General features: G+C 55.3%; 1 protein-coding gene across 2 annotated transcripts in view; it reads right to left on the bottom strand.

The window, feature by feature from the left end:
* The window catches only part of CACNA1B (calcium voltage-gated channel subunit alpha1 B), a 194,348-nt gene that overhangs the window by 15,070 nt on the left and 161,474 nt on the right, over positions 1 to 17,804 (bottom strand). For both annotated transcript variants that reach the window (XM_060013664.1, XM_060013665.1), the window contains exons 35-38: positions 15,511 to 15,602; positions 13,324 to 13,468; positions 7,875 to 8,002; positions 2,172 to 2,268 (exon numbers count right to left, since the gene is read on the bottom strand). In XM_060013664.1, the coding sequence (XP_059869647.1) occupies positions 2,172 to 2,268; positions 7,875 to 8,002; positions 13,324 to 13,468; positions 15,511 to 15,602 (462 nt within the window). The remainder of the gene's footprint in view (positions 1 to 2,171; positions 2,269 to 7,874; positions 8,003 to 13,323; positions 13,469 to 15,510; positions 15,603 to 17,804) is intronic.

The following is a 17,804-nucleotide window of genomic DNA, read 5'->3' on the forward strand; positions in this document are numbered from 1 at the left end:
GCTCGGACCAGACTGGGAGCCCTGCAAGCTTGCTCCCTGTTTCCCCATCGGGTGAACAGCCCCCTTTCCTCTCTTCCATTTTCCAGGACAGAACAGCTGGAGACAGGTGTGCCCCTGAGGCTCTGAGAACTTATGCGATCTCCAGGAGGAGAAGGGTCTCAGGTGTGTCTGGAACGTCCTGAGCATCGGGGGGGCCACCTCGCCTGCCAAGTGGAGCCCTCGGGGCACCGTGAGCCCCCTGTCCTCTCCCAGCCAGGGTGGGAGCTAGGGGTGGGGGCACAGGGCCCCTCCCTGCGGTCTGCCTGCCCTCTGCCAAGCCTGCACCCTGTGACAGGGCAGCCTCTCTGTCCCTTCTCTGGTTAGGGCCACTCTGCCCCCAGGCCTGCCCCCAGCATCCTGGCACCAAATCCAGTCTTCAGCCTGATGGAGGGCAGGTGGCTAGAGACACGAGCCCAGACTCCTTCCCCTAATGCTGGCAAAGCCCCACTTGGCACCTCCAATCATGGTCCTAGGACCTTGCTGGTCACCTGTGTGACACACACGGCTTCCCAGAGCACGGTGTCCCTGGAGACCAGCACCGATGGCAGTGGGAGAGGCAGAGGGGTTCCACGCCAGGGGAGAGTCAGGGAGTCAGGGGCCAGCGGGAAGGAGGGGCAAGCAGGTGTTTTCCAAGAGAGGAGAGCTCCGTCCGGGGCACCTTTACCAGAGCCCCTTCTGCCTGCCCAGGCCCGGGAGAGCCAGGAATCTCAGGGAGCAGCAAAGGGGCGAGACCAGGGCAAACAGACAGGAGTCTCTGCCTGGGCCTAGACCCTCTTGGACATGGCACTCTGTGCATCTCCTGACCCTCCCCAGCTCACCAAGCCCATCCACTTCCACCCACCACGAGGCCTCACCTGGTCTCTTCACTGCCAGAACCTGGAGTTGGCCAGCACACCCGGGGAGGAACTCCAAAGGCTACCCCGTCACGGCCCTGGCTGCCCACCCTGGCCCCAGGTGTCAGTGTGGACACAGCTCTCCTTCTTGGGGACAAAGCTACAGCCTTTCATGCACGGCCTCCAGGCAGGCTCGACTCACATGCCGGGCAGGGGAGGACCAAGGAAGACACTAGAGGCGTCTGCATATGGCCTGGAGGAGCCACTTAGCTCCCAGAGGCTGTGCTGAGCCAGGGGAGAGACGCAAGCCCAGAATCGGGCACAGAGACAGACAGTGTGGACAGAATCAGAAAGATGAAAGCTCTGGTGGGAAGCCTGCTCAGAGAGGGAGACAGCAGTCAGGCCCCAGACACTTGCTGGCTGAGTCTCGGGAGCACTAAGGCTCTTGAGAGGGCGGAGCGCTGGAGGGATGGGAGGTGCTTACTCACCAAGCGGGTGACGGAGGATGCAGGGGCAGGTGGGAGCAGGCTTGGGGATGGGGCCATGTGGCCTGCTCGCCCACCCGGGAGGGAGGCCTGGCGGTGTCCTCAGTTTACCCCCCTCCTTGCAGCTCAGCCGCTGGGCCCTCAGCAGCAGGGTGGGAGGGACATGGGACCGCCCAGGCCCCAGAGGCTGTTCTCACCCCACAGGGCCCTCTGGAGCGCCAGGAATGAAGGCAGGATGCCTCTCTCCAGCACCCTTCCTTCTTAAGGCTCCGTGAACCCACGAAGCCCTAGAGACAACGCTCCCTCCCCAGCCCGGGAAGTTCTGCACATGCGGGGCTGGGGGCGGGCTCCTCAGGTGCACCCTGCAGAGACCTTGCAGGCCGCTGCTCCCCCAGGGTCGGACCCTCAGGGCTAGACAACTCCACCCACATCAGGGGCTTAGGGGACAGAGGAGCAGAGTGTGGTCCTGAGCTCGGAGCAAAAACAGGCTCTGTCAAAAAAGCTGGCCTGTCCCCTCCTTTCTAGGGAAGAGAAGGGAAGGAGAAGAGGCAGCTGGTGGGCTCCAGCTCCATGTTCCCGAGCCTCCCCGGGGGCTCTCAGAGGGGCAGCCCTGGGGGACAAGGGGCCAGTGCAGGGACACCTCGTGGTGTCTGCTTCCCTCTGTTTGGGAAGGAAGCAGAGATGTTCGGGGCAGAGAAGAGAAAGAAACAGTGAGACAGCACAGCAGCAGACAAACAGATGGACAAGCCCCAGAAGAGACACGGGAGCCCGGCCGCAGCACAGACAGCCTGCGGGGTGTGGGCGAGGGGTCTACCTTGTATGCAACTCGAGCAGGGCATTTCTTCCCCAGCCCCAGGGGCGGGGACATGTGTTTCAGCATCTCAAACATATCATTGTAACTGATGCGCCCACTGGAGGCCCGGCCCACAGGACAGAGGCAGAGTGGGGTCCACGGGAGGGGCGCAGCAGGAGGGAAGGGGGAGGAAGCAGACAAGAAAACAGAGCCAGTTAACCAGCGTCGGATTAAATGACAAAACAGGTCAAATGAGGGATCTCTCTGCTGGGCTCGATCCCCTCCTTGCCCCAGCCTCACCTCCGCACCCTGGTCCCACGCAGGGAGCGGGCAGGGGGGCATCTGAGCTAATGAACATGGAGGGAATGACAGGCTGCATCGGGGCGGCTTTGGGTTGTCAACTCTGATTTTACACTTTCAGAAGCCACGGGTAATGCCAAATTGGAAAAGAGCTGCTTCACCATGCCAGGGCAGCTGGCAGAGTTAAGTGACCAGCAAGGCCGGCTGGAGACCCACAGCAGAGACGTCAGCTTGCCTGATGAGCCAATTCACGCTCAATTGGCTTCCAAGCTAGCCGAGAGGCTTAAGAAGTGGAGAAAAGTCTGAAGCAGGCCAGAAAACGAGAGCGCGAGCCACGCTGTTCTGCAGGGAGCCCCGAGGCTCTAGAGACGAAGTCCACGGGGCCAAGGCCAGCTCCAGGCCCAGAGACACCCGAGGCCGGCCCGGGGCAGGGCTGCTGCTGGGTCACGGCTGGGTGGGAAATGGGAGACTGCAGAGGGGGCGGGGGGGCAGCTGGGGTGAGATGTGGCTTGGTGCCACTCTTGTACCCTCCTGACAGCACGCCAGGAAGGGCTGGGACCAACATAAGGGATAAGGCTCCAGACTCAGGGAGGTGTCCAGGGGTTGTTGACTGTGTCTCCTCCGAGGCAGACGGGCCACCAGTCCTGAAGCCTCACCTCCACCCCTGGGATGGCTGCCTACGGGACCTGCTTGGGCTCCCAGAGACACAGGTGGGTTCAGGCCACCGAAGAGAGAAGGCGGACAGCCTTCTCCTGGCAGGTTCATCCACCCCAGGGTCTGGCCCTCCTCCCAGGGCTCCTGGGCTCAGCTGAGTGGCTGCAACCAGAGGTGAAGCAGGACCTGTCTTTGGGCCCCACGGCCTCCGCCCTCTCCTCCCCCCAGCAACCAGAAAGCCCTGGGCTGTTGGACTCTCCTGACCAGAGGGGCAGCTGCTCCTGGTCTACCTGCGCCCACACCCCCTCCTCGGGGGCCCTTGGCCTCTGGACTGTCTGACCTTCAGTCCACCTTCAAGAGCCCGGAGGCAAATCCGGGTGAGACGCCTGCTTCCCTGGCACAGGTGGGACCCGGTCCCCATCCTCACGGCCCAGCCGGAAAGCTCTGTGCGCACCGTCTCGTGAGGCTGCCTGTCCCCAGCCAGCTGGAGGGGTCGGGAGTCAGATGGGGAACCGAAGTGTCCAGGAGGTTGGAGTGCAGGCAGGACAGGGCAGGAGGGGCGAGAGGTGAGGTGTCATCATTCCCAAACCAGGCAGGGAGTGTGTGCTGTGTCTGCATTTCGGGCAGGGAAGGGTATGTCAGTTGGAGTAGCACACCTGGCTGGCCAACCTACGAGGGCAGTTCCTCCCTAAGCCAACGGGCGGCGCAAGACAACGCAACAAACTGTACATATCCTTATAATGAATCCGGCAACTGGAAAGGAAACGTCACAGGTCATGGCAAGAGGCACGAGGAGCCCGTCCCGCCCGTCCAGCCTTGCGCAGTCTGGAGGTGGAGCCGGGGCAGGCTGGACAGGCGGCTCCCGGCTGGGGCCTGGGCCAGAGAGCCCCAGGAGGCGCGGCGGCCCGCAGACAGTTTCCAGAGCCCACTGCAGCCGGGAGACGTTCCTTACAGAACAGCCTCGGGCCCTGTGTGTCCACCTGCACACAGCACCCCTGGGCCTCGTTCACGGCTGTCTGGCCGCCCCTCCCCTCACTCCCTGAGTGCCTGAGCCCCCAGGGCCTTCTCTGCACACGTGGCTCTCCTGACTATCCCTGCCTCTCTGAGCACACTGTGTCCTTCCCTGGGGTCTGCGGGTCTGGCTAAGGGCCCCTCTTGTCCCCGGGTGGGCACCCCAGCCCACGCTGACGCTTGCCTTTCCTGCAAGATGGCCCCCTCAGTCTCACCAACTCTAAACTGTGTTGCGCTCACTTCTGGGAAAGAGGGAGTGAAGAGGAAGCCCCATTCCGGCCTCACGCAAGGTGCTTGCTAACCTTGTGGACCCAAGGGACCACCACAAAGAGGCTGGAAGCCTGGCGGAGGCACAGCCCCTACCGTCACCCCTGTTCCTTGGCCCATCTTCTCTCTTCTGCCATCAAACCCCTCAGCCGCCACCAGAGGAAAAGTGGGGGCCTGATCCTGTCACGCTGGTTCCAAAGCTGTTCTCTCTGTCTATAAAACGGAGTCAAAGCTAGCTGTTTGGCCACCTTGCAGCCCCTCTGCGATGCGCCCTCCCCGCGAGCCAGGCACCCAGCCCCTTCCCATGCCCCCGCCCCCACCCTCCTCTAGAGCGAGCTCCATCCACCCCGCTCCTTCAGTTCAGCTCAGCTGCCACCTCCGCTGACCCACCAGCCAGAGGTAAGCTCTCCCTCCGCAGACACGCCTGGCCTGCAGCTCCTCTGCCCCACGCCCGGCTGGGCCGAGCAGAGCTGAGAGCACAGGCCTGCTCCCCCGTGGGCCCCAGGCCCCAGCACATGGCACAGGCTCAGAGACATTTACTGGACAGATGGGTGACCATGAGGGTGAGCAGACAGATCGCTCACGGTAGCGGGTAGTGACCCTCCTGCTGAGTCTCCACACTTCACCACGAAGCACTGAGGCAACAGCAAAACGGAGGGTGGGGGAAGGCGGCGCCAGAAAGCAACAACTCCACGCCTTCCTCATCCCCCCACAGCATGCATGCGTACACACACACGTGCACGTACACGCCCAAGCACACCTGCATTCACACACACGTACACGCAAAGATGCGCTGCAGTCACATGCACACATGCACGCAATCACACGTGCTGCTGCACGTGCAAAAACACGTGCATACACACACGTGTGCCTGCCTGCACGTAAACACACTCACATGCACTCGGGTGGACACAGACCTGTGCACAGACAGCACACACATGCACATGCTTGTGCACACTCACGTAATACACTCACATACACACAAAGCTCAGGAAATTTCATAAAGTTTGTTTTTGTTTCAGCCTCCCCAAGAATGAGGAGACGGCAGATGGTCCCTGGGAAATAAAGATGGTCACGGCCCTGCAGCTGTCACAGAGGCTAGTTGAAGGCTCAAGCACGCTCTGCCCTGCCAGTCGTGGGGTACAGACCCAGCCTGCTCAGCTGCCTCAGCCGAGCCTTCCGCCGCCCCAGCCGCTCGTGGGAGAAGCACGTCTGAGTGTCAGTTGCAGGTCATGCCTGTGCTACTTCCGGACTGGGGGTCTTGTGTTATCCCGCTGGTATCTTGCTCTGGGCTGAGGCTTACATTTTGCTATCTACTCTTCCATAAGCACTTCACCATATTCCTGAATGCCTATGCCTTCCAGAGGCCCCAGTTCTAGAACCCTGGATTTGGGAGACAGTCAGCCGTCTCTGTGCACAATCACAGAGCTGCCGTCTGGCCCGAGTGCACTTCTTGTGTGTCTTAATTCTGCTCCACCTGGGGCTGACTGGGGAGGTGCTGGGTCTACAGTCCATAGAGATCTGGGAGACATGACCCCCCTCTCGCAGGCCTGCACTGACTTGCCTTTGCCTGTTAGTCCAAGTCATGCTCTATACAACATCTGTGTTTTTCTCCTCTAGAAAAATATACGCCCAGAAGCAGCAGCATCTCTTCAGACCACAGTCAGGATGGCCCTCCCGGAATGAGCCTCAATCCTGCCTCACTGGACTCCCTCCCGCCCTCTGCCTGACAAGGACCAGGCCTTGGGTGTGGTCAGTCTCCCCTCCGGTGTGACTGGGCCTTCCTGACCAGAGAACCCAGGAATACCCCTGAGCCTGTGGACTCAAGCATGTGCTGTGGGCAAATGTGCTGATGCATCAGAAAAATGCTGGGACTCTCCAAGACCATGAAAAGTCACACACAACACGAACCACAAATAACAGCCAGGCTTGTTCTACACTGTGTGAAAACTGCCGATTTTTCACTACACTGGAACACACTCAGAGATGCTCTGGGCCTGGAAGAGCCCCAGGGCCCTGGTGCTGCCCAGACCGGAAAGGGCCTCACATAACGCCTTCTGGATCTTCACTGTGATGGGATGGGGGCTCCAGGGAGACTGCATAAGAAGCGGGTACGGGAGCCCAGCCAAGCTCCCAGGATTTTGGGGCCTGGAAAGCTCCAGAGTATTCCCCTTGCTGAACGTGGATTCAGAGTCCCAGGTGCTCTGTGGGTAGCAGGATCCTCCCATGAGGACGCTGACCCTCTCCTAAAGGCCTCTGCCACACAAAGGGTGACCAGACACAGAGCTGCGCCACAGGGACGCGGGCAGGCCAGGGAGCCTGAGGGAGAGGAGGCGGGAAGCGGCGGCACCCCCGTTCCAGGGTCTTCTCGTCCCCCTGGAGCCCCCGCCCTGGGGCACAGTTCACTCCCGGGCTCACCGTGAGTGAGGCGCTGAGCAGGCCTGAGTCTTACCGACGGCCAGGTCTCTCAGGCCCTCTGCGTCCTGTGTTTTGCTGCAGAGAGTGCACCCTTAGTAACTCCTCAAGCCACGGATCGAGAGGGTGAATGAATGAATGAGCAAGGGAATGAGTGAGCGATGAAGGAACAGACAAATCGGCAGGTGGTGGATCCGTGCTGCCGTGCTGACCCCCAGGACGCAATGTCACAGGTGTGCAAGCATCTCCCACGAAACAGTCTCCACCGCCTCCTGACCCCAAGCCACTCCCTCCAGGACACCCCTGCTCCGTCTGGAAGCGAATCGCCCCTCACTTACGCAACAGCAGCGCAGTAACCCTTTTTCACCAAGACCAAAGGGCCTCAATCACACTAGACCCTTCCTGGCAGCTCATCTGATTTCAATAAAACTTTACTGAGAACCCTCTATTCGCGGCCTGGGCTGGTGACACAGAGGTGCACTTGGCTCCTGACGTCAAGGAGATGGCAGGGAGGGAGAGCCCCGAGTCCACAGAGGAGAATGTCCTGAGGCCCCACATTATTTCTGCCCACAGAGGTCTCAGAGCTTCACAAGAACGGTGAGGCCCTGAGAGAAGGTCCTTCTCTGTTTCCACACGCTCTCCACGACCCCAGACGTGAGAAGACGGTGAGCTCCCGTCAATAGGAACCCTGAGTCTCACAACCCCCTGAAAACCTTCCATGACCCCCAGGTAACCTCCGAAGGGCTGGACGGAGGGTCTGACAAGAGGATTTCTCAGCCCAGGGAGCTGTATACAAGAACACCGAGAGTGGGAATGAGCGCACCCCCTGGGAGGCGGGCTCAGCAGTACCCCACGGGGAGCAGGATGGACCCTAACTTACCCCAGCCAAAATCCACAGGGGGAACACTCACTTGAAACATGTCTGCAGCCACCAGCCCTGTGCTGAGATCCGTGGGTGGCAGGGACCACCCCTGAGGACCACGCAGCGTGGGGCTCACTCACCACGCAGCCCTGTGCTGAGATCCGTGGGTGGCAGGGACCACCCCTGAGGACCACACAGCATGGTGGCTCACTCACCACGCAGCCGGGTCGTACTCAGCCCAGACCCGGATGAACTCGTCCAGGTGGTGAGGCCCTAGGATGGAAGAGTCCCGCGTAAGGTACTCAAAATTGTCCATGATCACCGCCACAAAGAGGTTCAACATCTGCAGGACAGGAAGGAAAAGAGGTGACATCCAGAGACCTCAGCCTGCCCCCTCCCCCACCTCTCCACCTGCAGCCAAAGTCTCCGTGTGAGGCGGACAGGGCAGCTGACGCCACTGACTCAGGCAGAGCCTGCCCAACCTGCTCCCTCCACAGCCTTGCAGAGGGCTTCCCAGGCCCCCTTTACACTGCCGCCACCACCAGCAGCATCCTTCCCCGGGTTCTAGGTCCCACAGGCTAACCCCAACCCAGTATTTGTCCTCTGAAGGCTTCTGTTCTCTACTTCTCCCACCCCGTCCTCATTCAGGCCCAGCTTCTCCTGTCCATGATCTGTCCTGCCGTCTAGGTTAATCTTCTCCACTGATTGGTCCCCACCCTCTCCCCTTCTCAGGTAAACCTTCAAGGAAAGTAGCAACTTTGGACTTAATAGTTTGGGCTCTAGAGAACTACAGCTCAGGTATTTTGTTTTGTTTTGTTTTTTTAACTGAGTTGAAATTCACTTAACATACAGTTAAGTCCACAATTCAGTGGCATTGAGCGTACGCACAGTACTGTGCAACCACCACTTTCCTAGTTTCAAAATCTTTTCATCACTCCTAAAGAATACCTTGCACCCCTAAGTAATCACTCCCTATTCCTCCGTCCTCCCATTCCCTAGAAACCACCAATCTCCTTTCTGTACCTGTAGATTTGTCTATTTTGGATATTTCGAATAAAAAATTCCATACAGGGCTTCCCTGGTGGCACAGTGGTTGAGAGTCCGCCTGCCGATGCAGGGGACGCGGGTTCGTGCCCCGGTCCGGGAGGATCCCACATGCCGCGGAGCGGCTGGGCCCGTGAGCCATGGCCGCTGGGCCTGCGCGTCCGGAGCCTGTGCTCCGCAAAAGGGAGAGGCCACGACAGTGAGAGGCCCGCGTACCGCAAAAAAAAAAAAACTCCATACAACGTATGACCTTTTGAGTCTGGCTTCTTTCACTTAGTGTGATGTTTTCAAAGTTCATCCATGTCGCAGCATTTGGCAGAAGTTCCTTCCTGTTTATGGCTGAATAATATTCCTTTGTAGGTATGTACTACAATTTGTTTATCCATTCATCCACTGATGGACATTTGGGTTGTTTCCACCTTTGGCTGTTAATGGTTAATGCTGCTATAAATATTCATGGACAAATTTCTGTGTAGACATAAAATTTCATTTCTCTCGTGTACATACCTAGGAATGGGATTTCTGGGTCATATGGTAATATTATGATTAAGTTTTTGAGGAACTTCCAAACTGTTTTCCACAGAAGCTACTGTTTTTTACATTTCCATCAGCAATGCACAAAAGTCCCTATTTCTCCATGTCCTCACCAACACCTGGTATCTTCTGTTTAAAAAAAAAAAAAATTATTCTAGCCATCCTCGTGAGTGCAAAATGGTATCTCATTGTGGTTTTTATTTGCATTTCCTTAATGACCAAGGATGTTGAATGTCTTTATGTGCTTGTTGGCTGGCCAGTTGAAGATCTTCTTTGGAAAAATGACTATTCTGATTCTTTGTCCCTTTTTATATGGTTGTTTCTCTTTTTGTTGTTGAGTTGTAGGAGTTCTTTATATATTTTGCATATTAACCCCTTATAAAATATTTTCTCCCATTCCTTCTATTGTATTTTCATATTTTTATAATATCCTTTAATGCACAAAAGTATTGCATTTTGATAGTTGAATTTATCTATTTTTTTTCTTTTCTTGCTTGTGATTATGATGTCAAATCTAAGAATTCTTTGCCAAATCTGAGGTCATGAAGATTGGTTCCCTATGTTTTCTTCTAAAAGTTTTACAGTTTTAGTTCTCACACTTAGGTCTCTGATCAATTTTGAGTTAATATTTTTACATGGAGTGAGGTAAGGGTCCAACTTCATTTTTTTGCATGTGGATAACCAGTTAGCTCCTCCCCATTTGTTAGAGAAACTGTTCTTTCCATATTGAATGGTCTTGGCATCCTTGTCAAAAATCAATTGGCCATAGATGTTTGGGTTCACTTCCAGACTCTCAATCCTATTCCATTGCTCTCTATATTTATCCTTATGCCAGCACCACATTGTCCCCCACCCCCAGGCTTTATTAAGGTGGAATTAACAAAATTGTAAGATTCTTAAGGTGTACATTGTGGTGATTTGATATACATATACGTTGTGAAAGGGTTCCCGCCATCTATTAACTAACACATCTATCACCTCACATGTTTATCTTTTAGTGATAGAACATTTAAGTTCTACTCTCTTAGCAAATTTCACTTATATAATACAGTCTTAAAAACTATACTCACCATGTTTTACATCAGATACTCAGACTTTGTTTATATAGCTGAAAGTTTGTACCCTTTTATCAACCTCTCCTTATTTCCCCAATCCCCAGGCCCTGGCAACAACTTTTCTACTCTGTTTCTATGATGCTGACTTCTTTAAAAAAAGATTCCACACATAAGTGATACTATGCACTATTTGTCTTTCTCTATCTGGCTTATTTCATTTAGCATGATGCCCTCAAGGTCCATCCATGTCGTCACAAATTGCAGGATCTCCTTCTCATGGCTGAATACTATTCAATTGTGTGTGTGCGTGTGCGTGTGTGTCACATCCTCTATATTCATTCATCTGTTGATGGACACTTAGGCTGTTTCCTATCTTTGCTACTGTGAATAATGGCTGCAATGAATATGGGAGTGTGGATATTGCTTCAATATCCTGTCTTCATTTCTTTTGGATATATACTCAGAAGTGGAATTGCTGGATGAATGGAACCAACAGAATAATGTCATGCCTCGGCTCACCCCTGACATGTCCAGGGAGTGTCGGTCCTGTGGATGGTGTGGCATCGTGAATGTGGCTTTCTGTGGAACCGCATGTCTGCAGCCAGAGCACAGTGAAGCCAACCTGGTGGGCTCAACCTTGCGCCCATGGACTGGCTGGCTCTTGCAGCACCAGATGTCTTTGAACTTCACAGAGACCACTGTCCCCCCTACCTACAAGACGGGTGACTCTCCAGAAAGCTTTCCTTCCCCACTGCCCACAGTGGGTCTTCTGATGTATCAGGGAATGACCCCAACATGCAAATCCTCTCCTTGGTTCCTGGCAACTAGTGAAAGACTAGTTTCATAGATTTTTCTGTATTTTTCTATCAATATGCAAGCTCATCGGTCTCAAATGCACACCTTTCCCAACTACCCCAACCTTCTACTGTACCTTCCAAAACTCTCAGTTCACCATCAATAGAAATTCTTTTATCTTCATCTTACCCGAACGTTCTTCATTTCCCATTGCTCTAGGTGAAACAGTGGTGTCCCCCTCCATCCTCTTAAGAAAAAAGCCTGCCGTTTAAGGTTTCTGGTCTACCAACCTCCCCCTGCTTCCTGGGAAATGTGCACCTGACTTGCTGTATTTGTCCCCACATCTACTCTTAATTCTTGTTGCTGTTAATATCCACAGAGATGGGTCAACTATTGCCTGGCCTCTCTGATCCCTGACCTCCCCCCAGCCTCCCGCCATCATCTCAGCCCCTTACTCGTATGACTGCAAAACAACTCATTGCCAGTGACTACCAATGAACATTACCATTACCACCTCCAAAGTCTTAACCACAGATGTCTCACTCTCTGCCCACAGTTCCTATCCTTCTGGCTCACTTCATCTAATACTTGTGTCCCATGGGGACCTCTGATCCAGTGGTCCTGCCCCTCCCCTCCCTCCTGTCCCCAGGCCTGATCCCGCATCCAGCACTAAGATGATACTTTTACACACATCGTTTTCTCCCTCCTTACACTTGTCTGGTAAATCCCAAATCTGAATAATGCACTTTGCTACCCATGGCGCCAAGTAGAGAATATGGCCCGAGAAAAGCACAAACTGTGCTGGCTGGTCCTGCATGAAAGTTATGACTGTAAATCTGAAGTGTCTGCTCAGCACTGCCCACTGTGGAAAGCAGCTGTCCACTCCTGCTGTGCTCTTTGCTTCTTGTTATCTCTTGAACCTGCTGCAGTAAGGCCTTGATCCTAACACTCCAAAGAAACTGTTCCTGTGAAGGGCACCCATGGTCTCTACCTTTCCACACCCCATGAGCAATTCTCAGTCATCATTTTACTTTACCTCCCAACAATATTTCACATGGTTGATGATTCCCTCCCACTAGGGACACCTTCTTCCCTTGGTTTTTAGGGGACTGCCCTCTCCTGGCTCTCTCCTGCCTCACTGCTCCGAATCAACTTCTGGACCCCATGCTCCCTTCTGTCTCCTAAATGCCCCCAGGGCTGAGTCTTCAGCCCTCTTCTCCATAGGTCAGTGCTCCTCGAACTTAGCACACAAGGAATCACCCAGGAAGTTCACTAAAACTGATTCCTGGGTCCCTCTCCCAGAGATCCTGATACAGCAAGTCTTGGAAGGGACCCAGGAATCTGCATTTCTAACCAGTGCTCAGGCAATGTTTAAGCCGTGGGTCTCTGGACCACACAGGGACCTAGAGGGTATCGCCAAGCCTGATGGATACACCAAATACGAACGACGACGAATCCACATCTCCAGCCCAGAGGCCCCCACGTGTCTCTAAGCACCCCCTCCTTATCCCCACGCCCATGGCTCCCCAACCTTTCCATCTCGGGGCAAGAACCACTCACTCCATCACCCCAGCAAACCCCAGAAGGCAGCGTTTTTCCCTCCTTTACTCTCATGCTCGTGTTCAATCAATTGTGTCAGCTCTACCTTTACAATGCAGCCCAAGTCCACACAACTTCTTTCACACCCACCCTCTCCAACTGTCACCTCTAATTATCTCCTGCTCACTTACAGCCTCTCCTGACCAGAAGCCAGAAGCCAGAGTGAGGTTTTAAGATGTCAAGCAGAGGATGCCACTGCTCACAGTGTCCCAGAGCCTTCTGCTGACTTGTAATAAAATCCACACCCTGCGACCTGGCCCGCTGACACCTCCAACCTGACCCCATGAGTTTCCATAGCTCATGGGTCACAGGCAGGCTGCCTGGAATTCTGCTGCTTCGTATCTTATCACCACGGTGCAAGTCCTTCTAGAAGCTGAGAACTGAGGGACAATTGCCCTACAGAAACTTAAAACCCCTTCCACAGAAGTAAAGGCAGGCCCACAGGAGCTCATTACCCAGTGGGTCCTTTCAGGATTAACGAGGTCCTCATCTCTGGGGAAACGAGGACCATCGATGTGGAATCAGCTTTCATGTGACATGGATCAAAATCAGGGACCAGCAAGAGACTAGGGGGGCCCAAGGCGGTCTGAGACCAGCAGACACAGGCGACGGGATGGGCACAGCGTCCGGGACTCACCAGAAAGGAGCAGAGGAAGATGAAGGAGACAAAGTAGAAGTAGGCGAAGTCGCTCCCACACTCAGCGGCATTGGCGAGCGCGTCGCAGGCCCGGCTGCCGAGGCAGGACAGCATGATCTCGTGCCAGGCCTCCCCAGTGGCGCTCCTGAGAAAAGGGCAGAGCATGAGGCCCAGGAAGGAAGGCCCAGGACCGGCCCTGGGAGGGAGCCTGGGAATTCAGGAGAGCTGGGTTCCTTCCCACAGGGATCCTGCACATGTGTGAGGTCTGGTTATCAGACGTTGCTTCTTAAAAAGAAGCCTCTGGCATTAGCTTTTCAAGCTGATCATAACTGGGAAAGCACTAGCTACGGGAAAGAATCCACCGCACCAGAAGTCAGCACCATGGCGAGCTCCCCTCTGTGGGCTCCGATCTCCTCCCCGGCAGCCGCCGCCCAGTCTTCCTGGATTCAGGACACAGGGACTCCACCCTTCCCTCTGCTCAGGCCAAACACGCGGGCGTCACCCTCGCCTCCTCTCTCACCGTGTCCTGATCATCAGCTCATCGGCCTTCAAACCAGCCAGACACGTGCTACCTCCCCACCCCGGGCTGCTGCAGCAGCTTCTTAACTGGATGCTCACTCCCCACCAGCAGCCCAGGGATAAGATCAATGACCCCTCAGTGACCCCCTCACTCCCTGCAAAAGGTAAAATCCACATGACTACCCACAGCCTGCCCTTTCCCTGACCTCACCCCACACCAGCCACCCCAGCTTCTACTGCTTCTCGAACACATCAAGAATACCCCCACCCCGAGCAGCTACCACAGAGGCCCCTCCTGCGTGGACGTTTGCTTCTGTGTGTGAGGCCCGCACCAGGGGCCAGATGTGCACCAGACCTGCAGGTGGGCCAGAGGCCTGGGTCCCCCCTGTGCCCCTATGTGGTCAGCCCCGGGCAGAAGCTGGGCCCACTCCCTATGGACAACAGCTGGTTCAGCCCGTGCCAGGCCTGAATGACGAGGGTGCCCACATGTGACACCAAGATGAGGAAGGAAGAGAGATCTTTGAGATCAAAGGCTTAAAACCAAGGCTCACTTCATATCTTTTGTGGCACAAGGCAGGCTATTAATAAACAAAGAAATAAAGTTAATGTAACAGCTAAAGTCCAGAGAAACGACACTATTTGGGGAAAGTGTAAAAAGCCTAAGGGTGCTTGTTCATCTGCTGCAAAGAACAAGTCGAAAACTCTGTCCAGGCAGCGCAGTGAAGCAGGCCTGATCTGAGCTCACCCTCCATATAAAGAAGAACTCCCACGGTGCCCAAAACGCATCTGCATAGGGCCAGATGTGCTGGGGGTCCCCAAGGGTGGGCCTGGCAGCAGCCCGCCCGATGCATTTACATAAGTGAACACAGATGGTGAAACCTCAGGAAAGGGCCCAACGCAGGGTGTGCTGTCAGGACCCCTCTACCATAAGTCACTACAGAGCTCTTTTCTCCCCTCCTAGGGTCACGGGGAAGGAGGGAGACACGTTCCACTCTCTGGCCTCCGCCCACAAGTGCATTCTCAAGCCAGGCGGGTGGACAGCCCCAGCCCACGGGTGTCCACGCCTGACAGCCATGGCGGGGGAGCCGTCCCACACACATCCGCGCAGGGAGGCCTCTGAGCGGACACCAGCCTGTGCTCCTCCAGGCCCCGCCCTGGTGCTCCCCTTGGCCGCACCCCCGAGCCTCAGGAACTGCAGCTCCCATCAGAACGGCACTGCTGGCCAGCTGGGTTCCCTGGGCCACCGAGCGGGTGCCAGCTGCTGACAGCAGCGCTCCACTGCCCTGCTTCTCCTGGTAGCACAGATCCCCGAATCACTAAGGTGAGCACGCGGGAAGCCTGGCCTGGCACACCAAGAAAAGCCCTTTGGACACCTTCTGTCCTCCCAGACCTCTCGGGCTGCAGCCCCACTGGAGGCCTTGCAGCTGCCGCCGGGGAGCAGAGACAAGGTGGAGGAGGCGGGCCCGGCCTGGCGCTCTCAGGCTGACCTCCTCAGGGCCTCCCCTTCGGGCTGTCTTGAAGCCCAGGAGCCCTTAGGGAAGAACAAGCAGGGAAAGAAGAGAAACTGGAAAGGTCCGCTGCGGAGAAGCCAGTGTGACCAGGGCTGGGGGGTGGTCCCATCCTGAGTGAAGAAGCCAGTGAGCCTGGACCCACCTCCCCACAACGCACCTGAACAGCAGCATCAAGGCTTGTAGAAACGTCCGAAAGTTGTTGTGCCGGTTGATGCTGGTGTCGTCATCCAGGGCGATGTTTCCAAACACCTGAAGTGGAGAAGAAGGCTGCAGACCACTGCTGCTGGGTCTTCAGGAGCTGCAGCCGGGCAGGAGACGGTGTGTGTGCACGTGTGCACCCACATGGGACAGGACGCTGCCCTGAGCCAGATAATCCCGACAGAAGCCGCCACCACTGCTGCCGGGGCTGGTGGCTTCCAGCTCCAGCAGCGTCTGTGCATTTCCAGGGTAGAGAAAACCTCTGGAGAGGCAAACGTATCCCTGTCCCACGGCCCAGCGTGCACTGGCTCTGGCTCTGAGCCTGTCCAGGGATCTCCCAGAGTGACTAGTAAAAGCGGGGGACCCAGAGCTAAGTCTTGGTGGGCTCTGCCAGACAGAAGAAGGGAAGCGTTTTAAAATTCACTCTCTCATCAATGACTCCAAACCAGTAATTATACTGATATTACGATAGTCACTTGAACCTTTCTCTTTACAATTCTGTGCAAACATCACAATGGGTTTTCTATCCATTTTAATTTCTTTCTTTCAAGGTTAGAAATGCAAATGAGTCCCTAACTCTAAGCAGCTTAAACTCGAATCCAGATGAAAATGTACGAATCATCATCTATCCATCAAAAATACAGACCAGGCTTTGGGACGAGGGGAAGATGGCAGAAGAGTAAGACGCGGAGATCACCTTCCTCCCCACAGATACACCAGAAATACATCTACACGTGGACCAACTCCTACAGAACACCTACTGAACGCTGGCAGAAGACCTCAGCCCTCCCAAAAGGCAAGAAACCCCCCACGTACCTGGGTAGGGCAAAAGAAAAAAGAATAAACCGAGACAAAAGAATAGGGACGGGACCTGCACCAGTGGGAGGGAGCTGTGAAGGAAGAAAGGTTTCCACACACTAGAAGCCCCATCGCGGGTGGAGACTGTGGGTGGCGGAGGGGGAAGCTTCGGCGCCGCGGAGGAGAGCGCAGCAACAGGGGTGCGGAGAGCAAAGCGGAGAGATTCCCGCACAGAGGATCGGTGCCGACCGGCACTCACCAGCCCGAGAGGCTTGTCTGCTCCCCCGCCGGGGCGGGCGGGGCTGGGAGCTGAGGCTCGGGCTTCGGTTGGAGCGCAGGGAGAGGACTGGGGTTGGCGGCGTGAACTCAGCCTGAAGGGGTTAGTGCACCACGGCTGGCCGGGAGGGAGTCCGGGGAAAAGTCTGGAGCTGCCGAAGAGGCAAGAGACTTTTTCTTCCCTCTTTGTTTCCTGGTGCGCGAGGAGAGGAGATTAAGAGCGCTGCTTAAAGGAGCTCCAGAGACGGGCGCGAGCCGCGGCTAACAGCGCGGACCCCAGAGACGGGCATGAGATGCTAAGGCTGCTACTGCAGCCACCAAGAAGCCTGTGTGTGAGCACAGGTCACTATCCACACCCCTCTTCCGGGGAGCCTGTGCAGCCCGCCACTGCCAGGGTCCCGGGATCCAGGGACAACTTCCCCGGGAGAACGCACGGCGCGCCTCAGGCTGGTGCAACGTCATGCCGGCCTCTGCTGCCGCAGGCCCGCCCCGCACTCCGTGCCCCTCCCTCCCCCCCGGCCTGAGTGAGCCAGAGCCCCCGAATCAGCGGCTCCTTTAACCCCGTCCTGTCTGAGCGAAGAACAGACGCCTTCCTGCGACCTACATGCAGAGGCGGGGCTATATCCAAAGCTGAGCCCCTGGAGCTGTGAGAACAAAGAAGAGAAAGGGAAATCTCTCCCAGCAGCCTCAGGAGCAGCGGATTAAAGCTTCACAATCAACTTGATGTACCTGCATCTGTGGAATACATGAATAGACAACGAGTCATCCCAAATTGAGGAGGTGGACTTGAAGAGCAAGATTTATGATTTTTTCCCCTTTTCCGCTTTTTGTGAGTGTGTATGTGTATGCGTCTGTGTGAGATTTTGTCTGTATAGCTTTGCTTCCACCATTTGTCCTAGGGTTCTATCCGTTTCTTTTCTTAAAAAAATTTTTTTCTTAATATTTTTTATTTTAATAACTTTATTTTATTTTATGTTACTTTATTTTATTTTATCTTCTTTCTTTTTATTTCTTTCTTTCCTCTTTCTTTCTACTTTGTCTCCCTTTTATTCTGAGCCATGTGGATGAAAGGCTCTTGGTGCAGGAGTCAGTGCTGTGCCTCTGAGGTGGGAGAGCCAACTTCAGGACACTGGTCCACAAGAGACCTCCCAGCTCCACATAATATCAAACGGCGAAAAT

The sequence above is a fragment of the Delphinus delphis genome, chromosome 6 (genome assembly GCF_949987515.2).
Source record: "Delphinus delphis chromosome 6, mDelDel1.2, whole genome shotgun sequence".
In the NCBI taxonomy this organism is placed as follows: Eukaryota; Metazoa; Chordata; class Mammalia; order Artiodactyla; family Delphinidae; genus Delphinus; species Delphinus delphis.